Source organism: Salvelinus sp. IW2-2015, linkage group LG26 (genome assembly GCF_002910315.2).
Source record: "Salvelinus sp. IW2-2015 linkage group LG26, ASM291031v2, whole genome shotgun sequence".
In the NCBI taxonomy this organism is placed as follows: Eukaryota; Metazoa; Chordata; class Actinopteri; order Salmoniformes; family Salmonidae; genus Salvelinus; species Salvelinus sp. IW2-2015.
In genome coordinates, this window is record NC_036866.1 from 48,802,998 (window position 1) to 48,824,548 (window position 21,551).

Genomic DNA, 21,551 nt, shown 5'->3' on the forward strand with positions numbered 1-21,551 from the left:
TGCATGGTGTCAGATAACATGGAACAGGCGGCATTGTAACACAGAGAAAGTAGTTTTAATACAGAGGGCTGAAAAGTATTCTAGAACATCTGAGTTCCGCAAAAAATAGGCAGACAAGGACGTAATTGTCAAAAGAATAATGTAGGAAATGTGTTTATTTTTTATATTTTCTTTAAGCGGACATGGTTTCACATTGACTGATGAACTAGTGAACCGTCTTAGTAACATTAAAGAGCAACTATAATGTTTTATAGAGCAGCAGCACGGCCAGGTGGACTGGGGACAGCAAGGAGTCATCATGCCTGTTAGTCCTGAGGCATGGTCCTAGGGCTCAGGTCCTCCGAGAGAGAGAAAGAATTAGAGAGAGCATACTTAAATTCACACAGGACACCGGATAAGACAGGAGAAGTACTCCAGATATAACAAACTGACCCTAGCCCCCCGACACATAAACTACTGCAGCATAAATACTGGAGGCTGAGACAGGAGGAGTCAGGAGACACTGACTTTTATTAAAGTCATTTTATTAATGTAAACTGTCTACATTTTAAAAGGACATTTATTTTGATTGAAATAGTGCCTGATGTGATTTCTTTCATACAAGTATGGACTAATGACCAAGGGAGTCTCTTCAAATCATTTACTAGGTTTATAGACCTAACCCACAGCAGGCAGAAAGCCATTGCCAAAAGGTGCTTGAGACTTGACTTGGACTTGGCCCTAAAACTCTTGACCTCTACCTCAAAGATTTGTGAACATCTCTGTACCACTCTTCATATTTACAAACATGGTGGTGGCTGCATCATGTTATGGGTATGCTTGTGTAACAGTATAACTTTACGGCGTCCCCTCGCCCCGACCCGGGCGCGAACCAGGGACCCTCTGCACACATCAACAACGGTCGCCCACGAAGCATTGTTACCCATCGCTCCACAAAAGCCGCGGCCCTTGCAGAGCAAGGGGAACCACTACTTCTAGGTTTCAGAGCAAGTGACGTAACCGACTGAAAGGCTGCTAGTGCGCACCACCGCTAACTAGCTAGCCATTTCACATCCGTTACACTTGTCACCGGCAAGGGAGTTTTTTTAGGAGAAAAAGAAACGGAATAGAGCAAAGCACAGGCAAAATCCTAGAGGAAAACCTGATTCAGTCTGCTTTCCCACAGACACTGGGAGACAATTTCCCCTTTCAGCAGGACAATGACCTAAAACACAAGGCCAAATATACACTGGAGTTGCTAACCAAGACGACGTTGAATGTTCCTGAGTGACCTACTTACAGTTTTGACTTAAATCAGCTTGAATATCTATGGCTGTTGTGTAACACAGACTTACCCAGAAAGAATCACATCTGTAATCGCTGCCAAAGGTTATTTTAACATGTATTCACTAGGGTGTGAATACTTATGTAAATTTGTCATTTCTGTATTTTATTTTCAATACATCTGCTACAAATTCTAAAAACATGTTCACTGTCATTGTGGGGTATTGTGTGTGTAGAAGGGTGAGAAAAAAACTACATTAAATCAATTTTGAAATCAGGCTGTAACAACAAAATGTGGAATACGGGTTTTGAATACATCTATAAAGTTGATTACCTGCGCTCTACACTTTCACTGCTGTTATGAAATGGTTTAACACTGATATAATTGAAAGATAGTGAAATGCTCTCAGGCATTTCCTAAACTGTTTTGCCTTGCCTTGCAGAAAGAAAAAATGTTGTTGAAAAAGTCTAGTGGTTACCAGTATGTTGCTGCCTGGAGACACCTGGTTAAGTGTTTTGGTTTCCAGGGGCTCAAGTTCTCTGTRACTGTGACGGATTTTCGTCATATGGATTCTTAAAAATATATATATAAATATTTATTGAAAAGGACTGGAATTGGTCCAACTTTCAGTTTAATACATGCACAAAAGATCATTTAACAGTACTCTTTTCCTAACAACAGAATGGTCATAACMTTTTTACATGAAAGGGGAGGTTAACTTGACCCCACAGACAATCAATCTGAGATTGAGTGATTTTCTTTGCTTTAACCCTTGGGTTTCACTCTTTCCCTCTCTCTGCCTTCCCAGCTGGGCTTCTTCAACAGGCAGGAGGATGAGGAGGAGCAAGTAGCTATCGGGAAGACGCCAGAAGAGCGGTAACCATGGTGACAGTGTGGACCTGCTTCAGCCCCATCTCTCAGGGACCCCCAGCACACCCCAGACATGAGAATGTGGGTGCCAGCTCGGTGCCCTTATCCCACTTAGCCATTGGCCAAAAAGCACACCAGTCTTGCTGTGCTGAGCCCTTCCACTGAAACAACCATTTCTACTGACTCGAGAGTCATGATTTGTTTTTCTGAGTGACTCATTCGGTAGAACTGCTGGCCGCAATTAATTCTACAGCAGGATCAATACACGCTCCTCCAGTGACCTGCTCCCACCAACAACTGTCTGTCATATATGTGCACAGGCTAAATAGATCATGGTGGAGACAGTATAGATAAGGAAAAGACATCTTAAGAACTGATCATTGATTGCATGTTGCAAGAATTAATGAAATTAATTGATAATTGAATGTTACGACAGACAGTTTTATCCCATAGGAAAGCGCACAATTGGCTCAGTGCTGTCTGGGTTAGGGGAGGGTTTGGCCAGAGGGGCTTTACTTGGCTCATCGCACTCTAGCAACTCCATGTGGTAGGCCAGGTGCCTGCAGGCTGACTTCATTTGTCAGTTGGATTGTGTTTCCTCCAACACATTGGTGTGGCTGGCTTACGGGTTAAGCTGGCAGGTGTTAAGAAGCGCGGTTAGGCGGGTCATGTTTCAGAGGACGCATGACTCGACCTTCACCTCTCCCGAGCCCATTGGGGAGTTGCAGCGATGAGACAAGATCGTAATTTGATATCACGAAATTGGGAAGGGAGGTAAAAAATGAWTTTAAAAATAAAATACTCAAATAGGACACCTTGACTATGATATCCATCAGAAAAGATCTACCAGTTATCACACATTCCATCAGATCACATGAAATTGAAAAATCCTAACAATTGAGCAATATCTGTATAGCAACAGGGTGAATTGGTCAGATTCCATATGAAATTATAGTTGTGTGTGTTTGTGTGGAATTATCAGTTAAGATTTAAGCCCACTGTTGCTCTGACTCAATCCAGAAGCCATCTGTATGCGTGACATGTGGGTCATTGCATGCGACATTGGACCAATTTTGACACAACCCTCTTGGATGTCAGAAAATGTTACATTTACACATTACATTTTTGGACCAATGTCAAAACATTTGGTATTGGTATTTCTGACAAACGTAAACTGATGAAGAAACACTGAGTTAAACTGTCTTTAGGCTAATTTGCATCTCAGTCCACTACTCACTTCAAACACAAAATACATACAATCTCCGCTCAAGCCCCCCAAAATAAAAACATACGGTCACACAGTTAAGTCAAATCTGGTCAAATCAATATAGCATTTTCAGTTGTACAATACCACACTATGATCTACTTGGATGAAAATCTTGAATCAAATCACCTTTCATTCTCAGCTTTAAATCTCTGATCATCCGTTTCGAACACACAAAATGACAGACAGTAGAATCGTTAGTTGTTAAGGACAAACGACAGGTTGCAAGCATGAGTGGAAAAGCCTAGGCTATAGGCCTACATTCAACACCGCCACAAACACTCCACAGTCCCTCTCTCATTCGCTTAGCATGCGTACCCACACACAAACAAAAGACGGAGAATGGAAGACATGCTCAAACATCAATAACCCAGCAGAATCCATTTAAAAACGGCCATTATGTGGCAATGCTCAACCAAAGCCGTGGAGTCTCCACACACAGAAGCCAAGCAAGTCAGGATGGCCAACAACCCACGTGTTGGTGACTTGGTTACAAGGGTGACTTGGTTACAAGGGATATCTAGGCCTAATTATTCCAAAATATAAAATAAGGCACATCTTTACCAGTCAGTGTTCATGTAAAAGAAAGCTCATTATACATATATTTTTAAGTACAAAACAAAAATCACACACCTCTTAAACCTTTTTTTATATTGGTTATGAAAAAACAAACTCTTAAGTACAAAGTTCTAAATTCAACTACTACCTTCTCATCTCCTCTTCTCTCACGGACACACACTCACTTGCTCAAACAACGGGCCTTAATAATCATTGCAAACCTGCATACAACACCACTTCAACAGGCAACCTGCAAAATGAATCAATAGAGTAATGCTACTTTTCATGGTTGCGAACCTAGCTGGGAGTCTGGGACAATTGGGTCCATGCACTACAAGCAGCCAAAAGGTCCTGCTGTTGTCACCATTGTGTGGATGCTTGGCTTTGCCAGGTAGTCTCTTTGGAACACTCTAGGAAAGTGAAAGCTCAAAGCAGGCTGACAATTTCCTCATTCTGCTATTGACACCCACTGTGTCACAATGACAGCCACAGACCGTAACACTTCAGTGGGAGAGATATGGGAGAATGAGAATATGGGTGATGCTGCTGGTACTTGTGATTCATACTTAAAACAGAAAAAAGGAACCATTGTTTTAAAACACAAAATGCATCCGACTGTTCCTAATCATCATCAGCAGCAAGCACCATTTTGATTTGATAGAAAATTCAAACAATAAAAAATATATATAAAAAAATGACTAGAACACAAGTTGTCTAATGGTTTAAAAAGCCTCCTTGGCCAGGTGGATCAGTGGAACGCCACAAACTCCTCCAGGGTCTTAGGGATCTGGTTGCGGAAGGTGATTTGGTGCTGGCGCACGGCACGTGCCGCCAGGCACTTGAGGCTCATCTTCATCTGGGTCTTAAGCAGGATCTCCGACACACCTGTGGTGCTCTTGTCCAGTGGCGTCTTCTTCTGCTTGTTGGTCATGTCAGTGTGGGCGCCCGCCTCCACCAGGCTGATGATGATGGCGTGCAGTGTCAGGAAGTCGCTGATAGGCCGGTTGTACTGGACGATGATGTGCAGAGGACTGTTGCCCTCGTGGTCCACCGCGTTCACTTGCGCACCGCAGTCCAGCAGCAGCTTGGTGACCTGAGCGTTGGGGAAGCTGCACACGTCGTTGGTGTGGAAGTCGTCCACAGGCGTGCTGGAGCTGATGGCCAGGTGCAACAGGGACAAGCCCTCCCGTGAACGCGGGTCCAGCTGGATCAGGTTGTATATCTGCTCGTTGACATGGGCACGTGCGTCCTCGCCGCACACAGTCTTGGTGCTGATGCACACCAGGTAGAGGAAGGTGAACATATTGGACTCGCAGTTGTCCATGGCCGTGTGCAGCTCGGCCTCAGGCGCCGCCTCCATCCTTGCGATGTTCCTCTGGATCTCCAGCACGCTGCAGTGTAACACCTGCTCCACTGGCTCCGCCCCCACCGGCTCCTTCAGGTGCACCATCTGGGAGAAGACCTGGGCGAAGCGCAGCAGGTCCTTGTGCGTGTTGCGGTTGCCCTTCTGACGCAGGTGCAGCGCGTGCAGCCACAGCTTGATGCACTGGTCGAACTCCATATTGTCGGCGTACACAGCTCCCCGGTAGATGATGGGGTGCGACACGTCGATGTTATCCGAGCCCAGGATACGCTCACGCACCATCAGGCCCTCCATGTGCAGCGCGTTGCGGTCTGCCCGGATTGCCTCCAGCTCCTGCAGGGTGCGGCACTCGCACCGGCCGCTGTAGGCCTCGATGGGCGGAAGCAGCTCTTTGGCGATGAGAAGGACGGGATTGCGGTGGCGCTCCAACATGGCCAGGTACAGGTAGTGGTAGGTCTTGAGGATGTCATAGTTCTCCCGGTCATTGGCGAACGAGGCACCCAGCAGCTCAAGGGCCTCGATGCGMCTGTGCGGGCCACAGTCGGCATGAGACAGCAGCAGCTCCACCACCTCCGCCTTGCAGCTCTCCGCCGCCACCTTGATCGGTGTCATGCCATGGCTGTTCACCACCATGGCAGCCTGGCAGCGCACCAGCTCCTTAACGATGTCTAGGTGGCCCGCCTCAGCAGCAAAGTGCAGGGCGGTGGCCCCACAGTGGGCCTTGGAGTTGGGGTCAGCTCCATGCTCCAGCAGGAAGCCCACTACGTCCGAATGGCCCTTGTAGGCAGCAATCATCAGGCAGGTGTTGTCGTACTTGTTGGCGATGCCGATTTTGGCCTGGTGGTCCACCAGGTATTTCACAATGTCCAGACACCCGTCAAAGCAGGCTGCCCTCAGGGGGGTGGAGTTGGTGACAGTGGTGTGGTTGACTTTGGCCTGGTGGCACACCAACTGGCGGACTACCTCAAAGTGTCCTGCGCCAGCTGCACACCACAGAGCAGTGGCCCCATCAATGACATACCTGAAGGAGAGAGGAAATGGGTAGAATTAATCAATCATCAAATGCACATGGAAGTGTATTAAAGACCTTAATTTCCCACAATTATAACAACATAAATAAAGTGCAAATACACACAATTGACACAACACACAATTGAATTTAAGGAGCTGGTGTGCTGCCAGGCTGCCATGGTGGTGAACAGCCAGAATGATTAAATTCATGAATACTAACCCATCAAATCTGACTGTGCCAGTTTGTTCAGTATCCACCCTGTAGTGATCCAGCAGCAGCCTCACAACTTTGTCATGTCCGTTTCGAGCTGCGATMATGAGAGGAGTTGACCTTTGGCCGGCGAGGTGGGTCACGTAACTCAGTAGATATCGTGTCTCTGGCTTGGAGTGGTTGAGCAACAAGGCGGCCAGCGTCAGGACTCGGCCCTCAGCAGCCGCTTTGTAGACGTACCCGGCAAGCGACTCCATCCAAGCCTAGCAGGTCGCCGGCACCTCCGCAAGTGTCGCCCACTAGATGCACTCCAACGCAGCCCACCTCCCATTAAAATACCGAAACAAGCTCCAGTGCTCACATGAAAAGCTCAATTGAGCGTGGTTGATAACTCGTTTATTAACTAAAACCCATTCTTTCACAGCACCTAGCTAACAAGTCGCATGAAAACTAGTTCGTATTATTTGTCTGTACTAACTTTTGGGTTCGACTTGCAACTTTGTCCTATATTTGGTGGCACCGAGCTAACGCATAAACTGAGGTTCGCTAACGTTATCTAGCAAGTAAACGTTCAAAACCGTGTAAGTAGCTAGCTATGTATCATACCAAAGATTTGATAATACTTGGATGAGAGAGCAGTAACGTCTTGCTGTTTCATTTCGCTTTTCTTGAATTCCTCCTCTTTAAACACTTTAAAGCAGGCGAGGTCAATGCAGAATTTGCTCGGATATATCGCACCAATGTGAATGTTTTGAGAACAGAGCAAGGCTACATTTAACCTTTACCATCCAAGTTACTTGCCGGAAGTGATTTTTCAACTCCTAAATGCCTCCGACTAGAAAACGATAGCTACAATGTGAATGAGGCCGGGATGCACAMAATACTTTAACCAGAGATGTTCAAGAAATAAAGAGATATCAACGTATAAGGCACCATCCAGCAGACTGTCGACTAATCGCGTTGAAGTTGTCAGGCTGAGTCAACAAACCTGCCTATTTTCCTCTAAAGTACATAATGTCACGATTACAAAGCTATATGATATTACAGATAAGTTAACTATATCACGTCTCAAAATATTTGTAATGTACTTCTTATTCATGAAATACATGCTAATGTTGGGTTTTTGAGCTAGCAACCAATTGACTCCCATTCACTCCTTAAAAGGAGCGCTCTCCTTGTCACCAGAATCACCCAAAATGCACCGCGCGGCCCCTTACCGACGCATGGGTACGTACACAATGGGCGGTAATATCATTCCAATGGAGTTTTCCATCTCCTCAAAAGTATCTCTGCTTCTTCACAGGGCTTGTTTGAGTGGTAAGGCTGAAGCAACCGACTGCAGATGAAAGTGGAGGAGTAAAATCGGAGGATGTGCATATGCGACAGCCGGAAGTCGGACACTGTTGTGATGTGGTTTTCCAACAACAAGGCTCATTACTATGGCGGACCAAAACTGCTGTAATTAGAATTAAATGAATGAATAAATGAACACATAAAAATATAAATTGACAAATAAACTCACACAATTAAATAAATGAGCAAGGAAATACAAAAATACTGACTAAAATGTATTAATTGTATTTATTTATCTGAATGTATTTAATTATTGATCTATGTATTATATAATTATTCAAAGTGTAATTTTTTAATTCACAAGCATTTTGCTGCACCCGCAATTACATCTCCTAAATATGTGTGTGTGACCAATAAAATTTGATTTGGATTTTATATACAGTACCAGTCAAACGCATCTACTCATTCAAGGGTTTTTCTTTATTTTTACTATTTTCTAAGTAATACAAAATACTTTTTTGATCTACTTTTCTGCTAACTAGCTATCTAATGACTAGTCACTATCTAAAGTCTACTCATCAAAAAGAGTGGAGGACCAATTAATTAAAATGCCTTTATTTGTATGGCATGTTCAATGGAAACACAGTTTTAAAACTCTGACGTGTTTTGGCTGCATGGCCTTCGTCAGGGAGTACAAAGATATGATAATACAATGTCCGCTTTTGAACTGCTTTTTCCAATCAACCCTGATTTGAAGAGAGAGTGGTTACATAATTAATTGGACAACACCTAGTAAGCAAAACTATACACATTAAAAAGTGAAATACTGTAGATATGTTATCAAAAATGCATCTCAAGGCTAGAATCATCAGAACCCCTAGAAAGGTAGTTCTAACCTTGAATATGATGCGTCAAAGTGTTAAGAATAGGAGAGCCATCTATTTTATAGTACACTAGAACACAGCAAACATGGACCACAACAGTCTAAACATAACTGAGGGCAATATAGTAACATGTCCACTAGATGAGAGCAAAGGGACCTCTCACAATCCTACAGGAAAGGAGAGAAATCCATATCTTCATTTAAACTAGGGTACTTAGGGGCCTCTAGTTTGTAAATCCAAAAATGTTCCCTTTGGTTTAGCTGTTTAAGAGACGGTTCCCTTTTCTAATTAAGGCCGGAACATGATCAARACCCATAGCTTGTAGGGAAGCAGGGTTGGCATGGGGTAAGGACTTGTAGTGCTTTGCCATGGGGCAGTCTTCATTGACTACCCGTATGGCGTACTTGTGTTCTGCTAAGCAGAAGGCGCCTCTTTGTCCGTCCATTGTAGAACACCTTCACTGTGGACATTCCAATCTGCAGAGGACGTGAGTGGTTTTGCAGTTAATTAAATACTTGATTTGATACTCAATTTTAGAAGCTGTGTCAACCAAAATACTTTTTCTGTGCAACATTTCTGCAATGGTTGCATTTAAAAGAGCCCCTGGGTTTGTGGTCTAGCCAGGTCTTTTGAGAGTCACCAGGAAGATAGCTGTGGACTAATTGGTCATTTTGGGTAGGACATCTCTTAAAGCTTATGACTGTTGGCTCTGGAAAGACTTTGCATAGTGGCGTATCACTGTGGATGATTCCCCAATCCTTTTTAATGATTAGTTTAATGTTCTTTGCTTCAGTGCTGTATTTTGTAACAAAGTACACTCTCTCTGGTGCATTACAAGGCACTCCCCTTCGCAAATAAGTTTTCTCTGTCAAGTCATCCAGCCCTAGATGAACTGAGCTGACTACACTGACTGTGCTAGGGGCAGACTCCACTAAACTGGCACGCTGTCTAATCATTAGTTGATTGTTTTAATCTTCTGTGTAGTGCTAGGGCAAAAACCAAAACGTGCACCCCTTGGGGTCCCGAGGACCAAGATTAAGAAACAGAGCTCTAACGCCTAAACAAAATAGGTTCTCAGGAAGTTTTTGCTAACATACATAGACTGTTCCCCAGAATAAACAGAATAAATTCACTACATGACCAAAAGTATGTGGACACCTGCTCGTCGAACATCTCATTACAAAATCATGGGCATTAATATCGTGTTGGTCCCCCCTTTGTGGTTTTAACAGCCTCCACTCTTCTGGGAAGGCTTTCCACTAGATGTTGGAACATTGCTGTGGGGACTTGCTTCCATTCAGCCATAAGAGCATTAGTGAAGTCGGCACTGATGTTGGGCGATTAGGACGTGATCGGAATTTGCGTTTCAATTCAACCCAAAGGTGTTTCGATGGGGTTGAGTTCAAGGCTCTGTGCACGCCAGTCAAGTTATTCCATACCGATCTCAACAAACCATTTCTGTATGGACCTCTCTTTGTGGACAGGAGCATTGTCATGCTGAAATAGGAAAAGTCCTTCCCCAAACTGTTGCCACAAAGTTGCAAGCACAGAATCATCTAGAATGTCATTGTATGCTGTAGCGTCATGATTTCCCTTCACTGGAACAGTCCCAGACCATTATTCCTCCTCCACCAAAATTTTCAGTTGGCACTATGCATTCGGGGAGGTACCATTCTCCTGGTATCCGAATTCCCCAGATTCGTCCGTCGGACTGCCAGATGGTGAACCGTGATTCATCACTCCAGAGAATGCGTTTCCACAGCTCCAGAGTCCAATGGCAGCGAGCTTTACATCACTCCAGCCGACGCTTAGCATTGCGCATGATGGTCTTAGGCTTGTGTGCGGCTGCCCGGCCATGGAAACCTATTTCATGAAGCTCCCGACGAACTGTTCTTGTGCTGACGTTACTACCAAGTTCCAAACTGCCCCTGGACGCAAGTGTTGCAACCGAGGATAGACGATTTTATGCACCACGTGCTTCGGCACTCGTGTTATGTGAGCTCGTGTGGCCTACCACTTTGTGGCTGAGCCGTTGTTGCTCTTAGGCATTTCCACTTCTCAATAACAGCACTTACAATTGACTGGGGCAGCTCTAGCAGTGCAAAAAAATTGACAAACTGAGTTTTTGGAAAGGTGGCATCCTATGACTGTGCCATGTTGAAAGTCACTGAGCTCTTCAGTAAGGCCATTCTACTGACAATGTTTGTCTATGGAGATTGCATGGTGGTGTGCTCGATTTTATATACCTGTCAGCAACGGGTGTGGCTGACATTTCCGAATCCACAAATTTGAAGGGGTGTCCACATTACCTTTGTATATGTAGTGTACTTGGGATATCACTTATCAACAAGACATTTTTTAGAAAAAATGTAATAAAAATAAATTATAATATATATATAAAAAGGACATCTTTAATATATATAAAAAGGACTTCAGCCACAGTCTGTTCACTCTGCTACCCTTTACAGGCAGTGATTGTACAGGTGCATCAGAGCTGGGACCGAGAGACTGAGAAACAGCTTCTATCACCAGGCCATCAGACTGTTGAACAGCCATCACTAGCCTGCTACCTTTTGGTACTCTTTCATGCACCTTGAGAATAATCCCCCATGTATATAAAGACATTTAACACTGGTCACTTCATATACTGTTGTTTACTCACTTTGTATATATACTGTATTCTCTCTCATCCTAATATCATACTATTTATTGTACATTCCATTTTCTTTTCTAAATTATATACTGTCTAGCACTGGGCGGTAAACAGTATGTTGTGATATACCGGTATTGATGTAGGGACCAGTTTGAGTTTTTCTGTACCGGCATTTGGATGTTTGGTTTGTTAAATGTGATACGCCATGTGTAATGTCAATTTTGATAGTTTACTTRGCTACTTGAGTCATCTCTCTTCACTCTTTCTCTCTGTGCCACTTTCCACACAGACCTAGCCACGCCCCCTGTCACTCAAGGGGCGCATTTGATGTTCCTCAACGACGAGACACTTGCGTTCAGTCTACATGGTGAAGTCTACAATGAAGCACATTTTTTAAATTTGTATTTATCCTTTATTTAACTAGGCAAGTCATGTTGATGACAACAATGCTGTTTTCACTTTGCTTCTTWATATAAATCAACTAGCATTCTATAATAACACTATTAGTTTGTGTTTCTTACAAGTTGCAAGTTGCCCTAAATCTTGTGAGACGCTAATTGTTAGCCGCTAATGCTAATAGCTAGCTAGCTAATAAATGTACTGAGTAGGAGCAAACGTAGCTAGCTTTGCACATATCATGCAGCCCTACTTGGCAGTGTGGAAATTCTCAATTGAGCAGTGGTGTAAAGTACTTAAGTAAAAAGTACTACTTAAGTCATTTTTTTTGGTATCTGTACTTTACTTTAATATTTTTTATTTTTGACAACTTTTACTTCACTACATTCCTAAAGAAAATACTGTACCTTTTACTCCATACATTTCCKCTGACACCTAAAAGTACTCGTTACATTTTGAATGCTTAGCAGGACAGGAAAATGGTCCAATTCACGCACTTGTCAAGAGAACATCCCTGGTCATCTACTGCCTCTGATCTGGAGGACTCACTAAACACAAATGCTTTGTTAGTKAATTATGTCTGAGTGTTGGAGTGTGCCCCTGTCTATCCGTAAATTWAAAAAACAAGAAAATGGTGCCACCTGGTTTGCTTAATAAAAGGAATTTGAAATGATTTATACTTTTACTTTTAATACATAAGTACATTTTATCAACTACATTTACTTTTGATACTTAAGTATATTTAAAACCAAATACTTTTAGACTTTTACTCAAGTAGTATTTTACTGGGTGACTTTCACTTTTACTTGAGTAATTTTATATTCACGTATCTTTACTTTTACTTATACTGTCTATACACACCATGTATTTATATTTTGGATTCTGACACTGCTCGCTCTATATCTACTTTGAATTGTTAATTTGGACTCATTCTGACATTTCGTGATTTCTTGTTTCGATTTTTACATTCTACTGCACTGTTGGCAACATAAGCATTTCGTTGCACATGCTATAACACCTGAAAATCTGTGTACGCCACCAATAAACTTTGATTTGATTTAAAATCTAGCCCTGGGACACAAAAAAGCTTGTAATTGCAAAATTGCCCATACATTTGGGTCATATTCATAATATGTTTTTGTTTGTTGAGTAGACTAACCATTGTACCAAAGGCAGTACAGTATGAAGGTAGGCTAAAACTGCTTTTCCAATAGAAATCCCTGATCACAGAAACACGTCATTGGTTCTAACGGTCATCTCGCACCGAACTGCGCATGTGCTTGCCGTCAAATCCAAGGCACTACTTAGATATAAAGTGTTTTTTTGACGAAAATGAAAACGTGTCAGTTTGTCACTCTCACAAGGTTGGAGTAATAACAAGTTAAACTACTTAAGACGTTGGCTCGAATATAGGTTGTGCCTTTAGATTTTGACTTCTCATCAACTTCTCAAACCCCCGGCCTGGTCTGTATCGCAACCTTTCCTGGAAGTAATGTGATGTTGAGCCTCTGGGTTTAGAAACTCTGTAATTGTACTTTCATGCACTGCAGACTGTTGTCAGAGATCTGTATGATGCTTATGTCTCCGCCCTAACAATGGGAGTCGTTATCCCAAAGGCAGGCCTACATATTAAGCCATAGAAACGCATTGGGCTTATTTTGGACAGAGTTTGGCAAGAGTTAAGACTCTCGCTTCACTTTTTCCTCTCTGCTGTTGTCCACGAGCCAGGATTGCAAGGTCAAGTTACAGTTCTAGTCCAATGACCACTCAAAACCTGACCAAAAGGCCTGAAAACTAGCTCCATATTTTRTTTCACAGCAAGAGAGGAGTTGCCATATTTATATAATAAACCCATTTCCCATAACGTTATCAAGCAAATTAAGAAGAAATATCATAGGAACTTGTAATGACGTTAGAAGCAAAATGTGGTTTTCCTCAAAATAATAATTATTGCAAGCTATGACATGACATAATAAAGAAATGTGAATATGTGGCAAGAGAAAAGATAATATGCTCTGATTAAAGATAATTTTCCAATGGATTTGACTGCTACAATTAAGCAATAAGGTACAAGGGGGTATGGTATTTGGCCAGTATACCACTGCTAAGGGCTGTTCTTAAGCATGACACAACGTGGAATGTCTGGTTACAACCGTTAGCTGTGGTAAATTGGCCATATACCACAAAACCCTAGGGTGGCTTATTGCTATTATAAAACGGGTTAACAACGTAATTAGAACAGTAAAAAGTTATGTTTTGTCATACCCCGGCCAATCAGCATTCAAGGCTCGAACCAGGTTTATAATTGTATATAAATCCCCTTTGCACATGTGCATAACTATAGTAAATCCAACAGGAGAGTTTGAGTGATGAAAGTTGAACAGAAGATCTTCATCTCTGAGCAAGAAACACTTGGACAAACAAATAAACGAATGATAGGCTATTTTCTGGCAATTGTGCTGTTATTATGTGCCAGCTGTTAAGACTACAAACCATTCCGTTATAAAATGGCCCATTTGCGAGATTCACTTGTCATTTCAATAGGCATAGGCTACAGACTAAAATCTGGGTTTATGATTGTAATTTAATTTTAACATGGTTTGCTTAGATAAAGACAGGTAGCCAATAGCCCCTGATAGGCCTACATCTCATTTCAGATAGTCTACAGTAGCCTACACATGTCACGCTCGTTGATGGAAGAATCAGACCAAGGTGCAGCGTGGTAAGCGTACATCATTTATTTTGATGAACACGAAAAAACAATAAACTACAACCGACCGTGAAGCTACATGCAGTGCAGAAAGCAACTACACACAAACAAGATCCCACAAACTCAAGGTGGAAAAAAGGCTGCCTAAGTATGATCCCCAATCAGAGACGACGATAGACAGCTGCCTCTGACTGGGAACCATACCTGGCCAACAAAGAAATAGAAAAACTAGATTGCCCACCCAAATCACACCCTGACCTAACCAAATAGAGAAATAAAAAGGCTCTCTAAGGTTAGGGCGTGACAAGACAAGATGTAGGCAAGACGTAAACTGAACGATTTAGCAGCTTGCTTAGTTCAAACTAACAGGCTAATTTATTCAACATGAAAAGCGAGGTGATTTCGAGGTAAGAAGTGCTTGTTTCCCAAAAGCCAGCTGAAATAGCCTACTGAGAATGGGGACATAATTTCAATTACTGAATTCAATATTAATAATATGTCAAATCAACTGAACATGCTTGTCAACAACAGCCAGTGTTTATTTTATCTGTAGCCTAATATGACTACTGTTACCATCAATCTAATACGTTCTAAAAACTGCTCGGTAATTGCGATAGAGCATAGATAATTTCCAATTTAATTCACTAAACAAGTCCATGAATAATTGCATAATAACACAAGGCTACATCAATAAACGTATGTTATAGGCTATTTATTAAATTGGTTTGCCAGCTCCTGGTAGGCTACACAAGTGGCACAAATTGATTTGCAATGACACCAGTGATATCTTAATTRCAAAATATTTATTGTATCAAATGGTAGCCTACAAATGGCATACACATTAATATGCTACTTGTATCATTCTCCACATTTAGCCTAAAAAGAACCACACGAGGGAGTTCCATAACTTACTTTTCAAATTTCCACTTGGGCAGCCCACGAGACCCAAGAACTGAGCATACATAAAGCACTTCGCTTGATGCCGTTTTATTTAAGGGTCATTCTATTATTCTATGATGGTATTGTATATATTAAAWAWAWAWATATATATATAGATAATAGTTAACCCCTTAACATGATAAAATCAACATAAATGACAGCTTAACATATTTTTATATTTTTACTACATTACATTAAAAAAATGCTTGTGCAGCCTTTTTGTCACTGGTGTTATCTATATTTTAGACGACAACTCAGGCTTTCCAGAATGTAATTTCAGTCTTTAATTTGCATATATAATCAAAGACAGAAAGGTTAATGATAATACTAAGAAATTGTTTGTAATAGTAATAATTTACTTTAAACATGCATGTGTAAAGTTCTATTGTTCTAACAAGTTCTAACATTTTTCCATTTATACTATTGATTTTTTTTGTAACATTAGAAATAATTGAGGTTGAGTCATCAATTTAATGATCATATCCTTAAAATGCTTACTAATGAATGTAGCAACAGTTAGGTAGATACAAAAACCATATTCAATTAAATTGGGCAATATGGCAATATTGGGCACTATAGAGCATTGGGCCAGTAACCGAAAGGTTGCTAGATTGAATCCCCGAGCTGACAAGGTAAAAATCTGTCAGTCTGTCCCTGAACAAGGCAGTTAACCCATTGTTCCTAGGCAGTCATTGTAAATAAGAATTTGCCTAGTTAAATAAAGGTAAAATAAACAATACCAGCGACGCAACGTATGACAGCAATCAATGCTTTGGTTTGGTGCCACAAATGCAAAATAATTAGCATTTGAAACAGTGGCCAGGTAAACAAAAGCATGGCTTGCTGTCATACCATGTATGTAGTCTATGGACAAGGTAAGGAAGCCAATATTTTATTTTGTAATTTGGGTGAACTATCCCTTTAAGTAACTCTCTAGATACAGAGTACATATGTCTTCCTCTTAACTCTGATCTTGCAGTACTGGGTTCACTGTCTGGAGTGGATGGGGGGGGGGGTCAACACTGTCGTTCTTGCTCTCAATCTCTGTGTTTTGCCTGTCTGACCCGCCATTTCCTTCGCTCCTATTTTTTCAGTTTATGTGACATCCTTCAACTCTTTTTTTTTACTCTAAATTCTTTAAGTAAGTCTGGTGTTTTTGTTTAAGGTAGGCTGCGCTGCAGTGTGGGTCAGTATCCCTGCGCTGTCTGAGTCTTTGCTTTCAGCAGTACCTAATTTCGCCATATCTATCAAAAGGAAAGCCATATTATGTGATTACAATATTGAAACAGTAATTAAATGCTAATAAGTCTTTTTTTATATAATTGTTGAGGGTTTTATAAAACATTACATTGAGAAAAAAGTTTGTGGTGCTTTTGATTGTCACTGGCGTTATCGTCATGTCACTGGTATTACGAGCAAGAACAGTAACACCAGCATATCTAAGATGGCGGCCACTGTAGCTCAAACCACACTTCTTAAATTGTAAATAAATCACTTAATCATGCAATTTTATCAATCATTTTAATCCAATTTCCTTTCCCCTTACTATAAACTGTATAACACCAGTGACACATCTTAAGTCCTTGCATGGAAATACCAAGTTAATCATAACTAATCGGCCTGCTAGCTGTCTGAATTGCAGTGTCTCCAGCCAGCCTAACTACTCACTGGACTCCTATGAACACTCGGCTACGCATGCCTCTCCCTAATGTCAATATGGCTTGTCCATTGCTGTTCTGGTTAGTGATTATTGTCTTATTTCACTGTAGAGCCTCTAGCCCTGCTCAATATGGCTTAGCCAACCTGTTAGTTCCACTTCCCACATCAGTTGGTTTAAATGTTTCTAGAGACAATATCTCTCTCATCATCACACAATGCCTAGGTGTTACCTCCAATGTATTCACATCTTACCATACTTTTGTCTGTTCATTATGTCTTAAATCTATTCTGTCGCACCCAGAAACCTGCTCCTTTTACTCTGTTCCAAACATACTAGACAACCAGTTCTTATAGCCTTTAGCCGTYCCCTTTTCCTACTCCTCCTCTGTTCCTCTGGTGATGTAGAGGTTAATCCAGGCCCTGTAGTGCCTAGCTCCACTCCTATTCCCCAGGTGCTCTCATTTGTAAAATTTCTGTAACCGTAAAAGCCTTGGTTTCATGCATGTTAACATAAGAAGCCTCCTCCCTAAGTTTGTTTTATTCACTGCTTTAGCACACTCTGCCAACCCGGATGTCCTAGCCGTGTCTGAATCCTGGCTTAGGAAGACCACCAAAAACCCAGAAATGTCCATCCTTAATTATAACYTTTTCCGACAAGATAGAACTGCCAAAGGGGGRGGAGTTGCAATCTACTGCAGAGATAGRCTGCAGAGTTCTGTCGTACTATCCAGGTCTGTACCCAAACAATTCGAGCTTCCACTTTTAAAAATCCATCTTTCCAGAAACAAGTCTCTCACCGTTGCCGCTTGCTATAGACCACCCTCTGCCTCCAGCTGTGCCCTGGACACAATATGTGAATTGATTGCCCCCCATCTATCTTCAGAGCTCGTGCTGCTAGGTGACATAAACTGGGACATGCTTAACACCCCAGACATCCTACAATCTGAGCTTGATGCCCTCAATCTCACACAAATTATCAATGAACCTACCAGGTACAACCTCAAATCCGTAAACACGGGCATCCTCATAGATATAATCCTAACCAACTTGCCCTCCAAATACACCTCTGCTGTTTTCAAACAAGATCTCAGCGATCACCGCCTCATTGCCTGCATCCGTAATGGGTCTGCGGTCAAACGACCACCCCTCATCACCATAAAATGCTCCCTAAAACACTTCAGCGAGCAGGCCTTTCTAATCGACCTGGCCCGGGTATCCTGGAAGGATATTGACCTCATCCCGGCAGTAGAGGATGCCTGGTTATTCTTTAAAATGTGCCTTCCTCAACGTTTTAAATAAGCATGCCCCATTCAAAAAATMTAGAACCAGGAACAGATATAGCCCTTGGTTCACTCCAGGCCTGACTGCCCTTGACCAGCACAAAAACATCCTGTGGTGTACTGCATTAGCATAGAATAGCCCCCGTGATATGCAACTTTTCACGGAAGTTAGGAACCAATATACACAGGCAGTTAGGAAAGCTAAGGCTATCATTTTCAAACAGATATTTGCGTCCTGTAGCACAAACTCAAAAAAGTTCTGGGACACTGAAGTCCATGGAGAATAAGAGCACCTCCTCCCAGCTGCCCATTGCACTGAGGCTAGGAAACATTGTCACCACCGATAAATCCACTATAATTGAGAATTTCAATAAGCATTTTTCTACGGCTGGCCATGCTTTCCACCTGGCTACCCCTACCCAGGTCAACTCCCCTGCACCCCCCACTGCAACTCGCCCAAGCCTCCCCCATTTCTCCTTCACCCAAATCCAGATAGCTGATGTTCTGAAAGAGCTGCAAAATCTGGACCCCTACAAATCAGCCGGGCTAGACAATCTGGACCCTCTCTTTCTAAAATGATCTGCCGAAATTGTTGCAACCCCTATTACTAGCCTGTTCAACCTCTCTTTCATATCGTCTGAGATTCCCAAAGATTGGAAAGCTGCCACGATCATCCCCCTCTTCAAAGGGGGAGACACTCTAGACCCAAACTGCTACAGACCTATATCTATCCTACCCTGCCTTTCTAAGGTCTTCGAAAGCCAAGTTAACAAACAGATTACTGACCATTTCGAATCCCACCGTACCTTCTCCGCTATGCAATCTGGTTTCAGAGCTGGTCATGGGTGCACCTCAGCCACGCTCAAGGTCCTAAACAATATCATAACCGCCATTGATAAGAGACATTACTGTGCAGCCGTATTCATCGAACTGGCCAAGGCTTTCGACTCTGTCAATCACCACATTCTTATCGGCAGACTCAACAGCCTTGGTTTCTCAAATGACTGCCTCGCCTGGTTCACCAACTACTTCTCTGATAGAGTTCAGTGTGTCAAATCGGAGGGCCTGTTGTCTGGACCTCTGGCAGTCTCTTTGGGGGTGCCACAGGGTTCAATTCTCGGGCCGACTCTCTTCTCTGTATACATCAATGATGTCGCTCTTGCTGCTGGTGATTCTCTGATCCACCTCTACGCAGACGACACCATTCTGTATACATCTGGCCCTTCTTTGGACACTGTATTAACTAACCTCCAGATGAGCTTCAATGCCTACAACTCTCCTTCCGTGGCCTCCAACTGCTCTTAAATGCAAGTAAAACTAAATGCATGCTCTTCAACCGATCGCTGCCCGCACCTGCCCGTCCGTCCAGCATCACTACTCTAGACGGGTCTGACAGAATATGTGGACAACTACAAATACCTAAGTGTCTGGCTAGACTGTAAACTCTCCTTCCAGACTCACATTAAACATCTCCATCTCCAAAATTAAATCTAGAATCGGCTTCCTATTTCGCAACAAAGCATCCTTCACTCATGCTGCCAAACATACCCTCGTAAAATTGACCATCCTATCAATCCTCGACTTTGGCGGTCATCTACAAAATAGCCTCCAACACTCTACTCAACAAATTGGATGCAGTCTATCACGGTGCCATCCGTTTTGTCACCAAAGCCCCATATACTACCCACCACGGCGACCTGTACGCTCTCGTTGGCTGGCCCTCGCTTCATATTCATCGCCAAACCCACTTGCTCCAGGTCATCTACAAGTCCTTGCTAGGTAAAGCCCTGTCTTATCTCAGCTCAGTCACTATAGCAGCACCCACCCGTAGCACATGCTCCAGCAGGTATATCTCACTGGTCACCCCCAAAGCCAATTCCTGCTTTGGCCGCCTTTTCTACCAGTTCTCTGCTGCCAATGACTGGAACGAACTGCAAAAATCCCTGAAGCTGGAGACTCATATCTCCCTCACTAGCTTTAAGCACCAGCTGTCAGAGCAGCTCACAGATCACTGCACCTGTACATAGCCCATCCAACTACCTCATCCCCATACTGTATTTATTTATTTATATTGCTCCTTTGCACCCCAGTATCTCTACTTGCACATTCATCTTCTGCACATCTATCACTCCAGTGTTTAATTGGTATATTGTAATTACTTCACCACCATGGTCTATTTATTGCCTTACCTCCCTTATCTTACCTCATTTGCACCCACTGTATATATACTTTTTTCCTATTGTATTATTGACTGTATGCTTGTTTATTACATATGTAACTCTGTGTTGTTGTATGTGTCGAACTGCTTTGCTTTATCTTTGCCAGGTCGCAGTTGTAAATGAGAATTTGTTCTCAACTAGCCTACCTGGTTAAATAAAGGTGAAATACAATTAAATAAAAATAAAATTGTTAACGTATGAAGAGAGAGTGCAATCTCTGCATATGCTTTTCAAAACAGTCCCGTCTCCAATGAACCTTTGATCAAGGACGAATTTGGCAAGGATGTTGCATTATTTTCAAAGTGGTGGTTTTTATATATTTTAACACCAGTGACATGAAATTGAGGGACAGCTATTACTTTATTAAATTATTTGTAATATTTATTTGATATTTTAGTTTTTTTAAGTAGTCCACTAAATAACTATAATACTTTCCTTTGTATTATGATATTTAAAGAGGGAGAAAAATGTCACTAAACCATGACTCCTGACCAGAGGGACAAGACAATTTCATGGTACTGAACGTGCTCTACAATATATTTWAAAAAATGTTTGCAATATAACTGTCTCTACATATGTTTTGTTAATAATAAAACACTTCAATCAAAGCAAAAAAACAACAAAAAAGAATGTGTCATTATTTCACKATTTTAAGTGTTTTTCCTGGTGAATAAGGCCGGGACAGGAAAGCTACCATTTTCATAGAATGACCCTTAAGCAGTCAACATTTGAATTCAGTTTAAACCACCTACGAGCGAATTTCTCTAATGCGCCCAAAGTCGTTTTCCAGTGCTTTGTCTCTATTATTTATTGATGTGCATATTAATATATTTTATGGAGAAAGGGTTGGTGTCTCCATTATGACGATCTACATTGACTACCTACAACTGGTAAAAAGTTGTCAAAACGTGCGCGTGCTGCTCCGTTTACGTGACTCAGCCAATAGCTGTTGTGCTCTCTACACTCACCCCTCCACA

General features: G+C 42.2%; 1 protein-coding gene across 1 annotated transcript; it reads right to left on the reverse strand.

The window, feature by feature from the left end:
- Positions 1-489: 489 nt before the first annotated feature.
- LOC111952518 (protein fem-1 homolog B-like) lies at positions 490-7,381 on the reverse strand. The gene is made up of 2 exons (XM_023971265.2): positions 6,551-7,381; positions 490-6,340 (listed from the first exon to the last, which is right to left on the reverse strand). Exons 1-2 carry the CDS (start codon positions 6,796-6,798, stop codon positions 4,705-4,707), a joined length of 1,884 nt encoding a protein of 627 aa, XP_023827033.1. The 5' UTR covers positions 6,799-7,381; the 3' UTR covers positions 490-4,704.
- Positions 7,382-21,551: the final 14,170 nt, after the last annotated feature.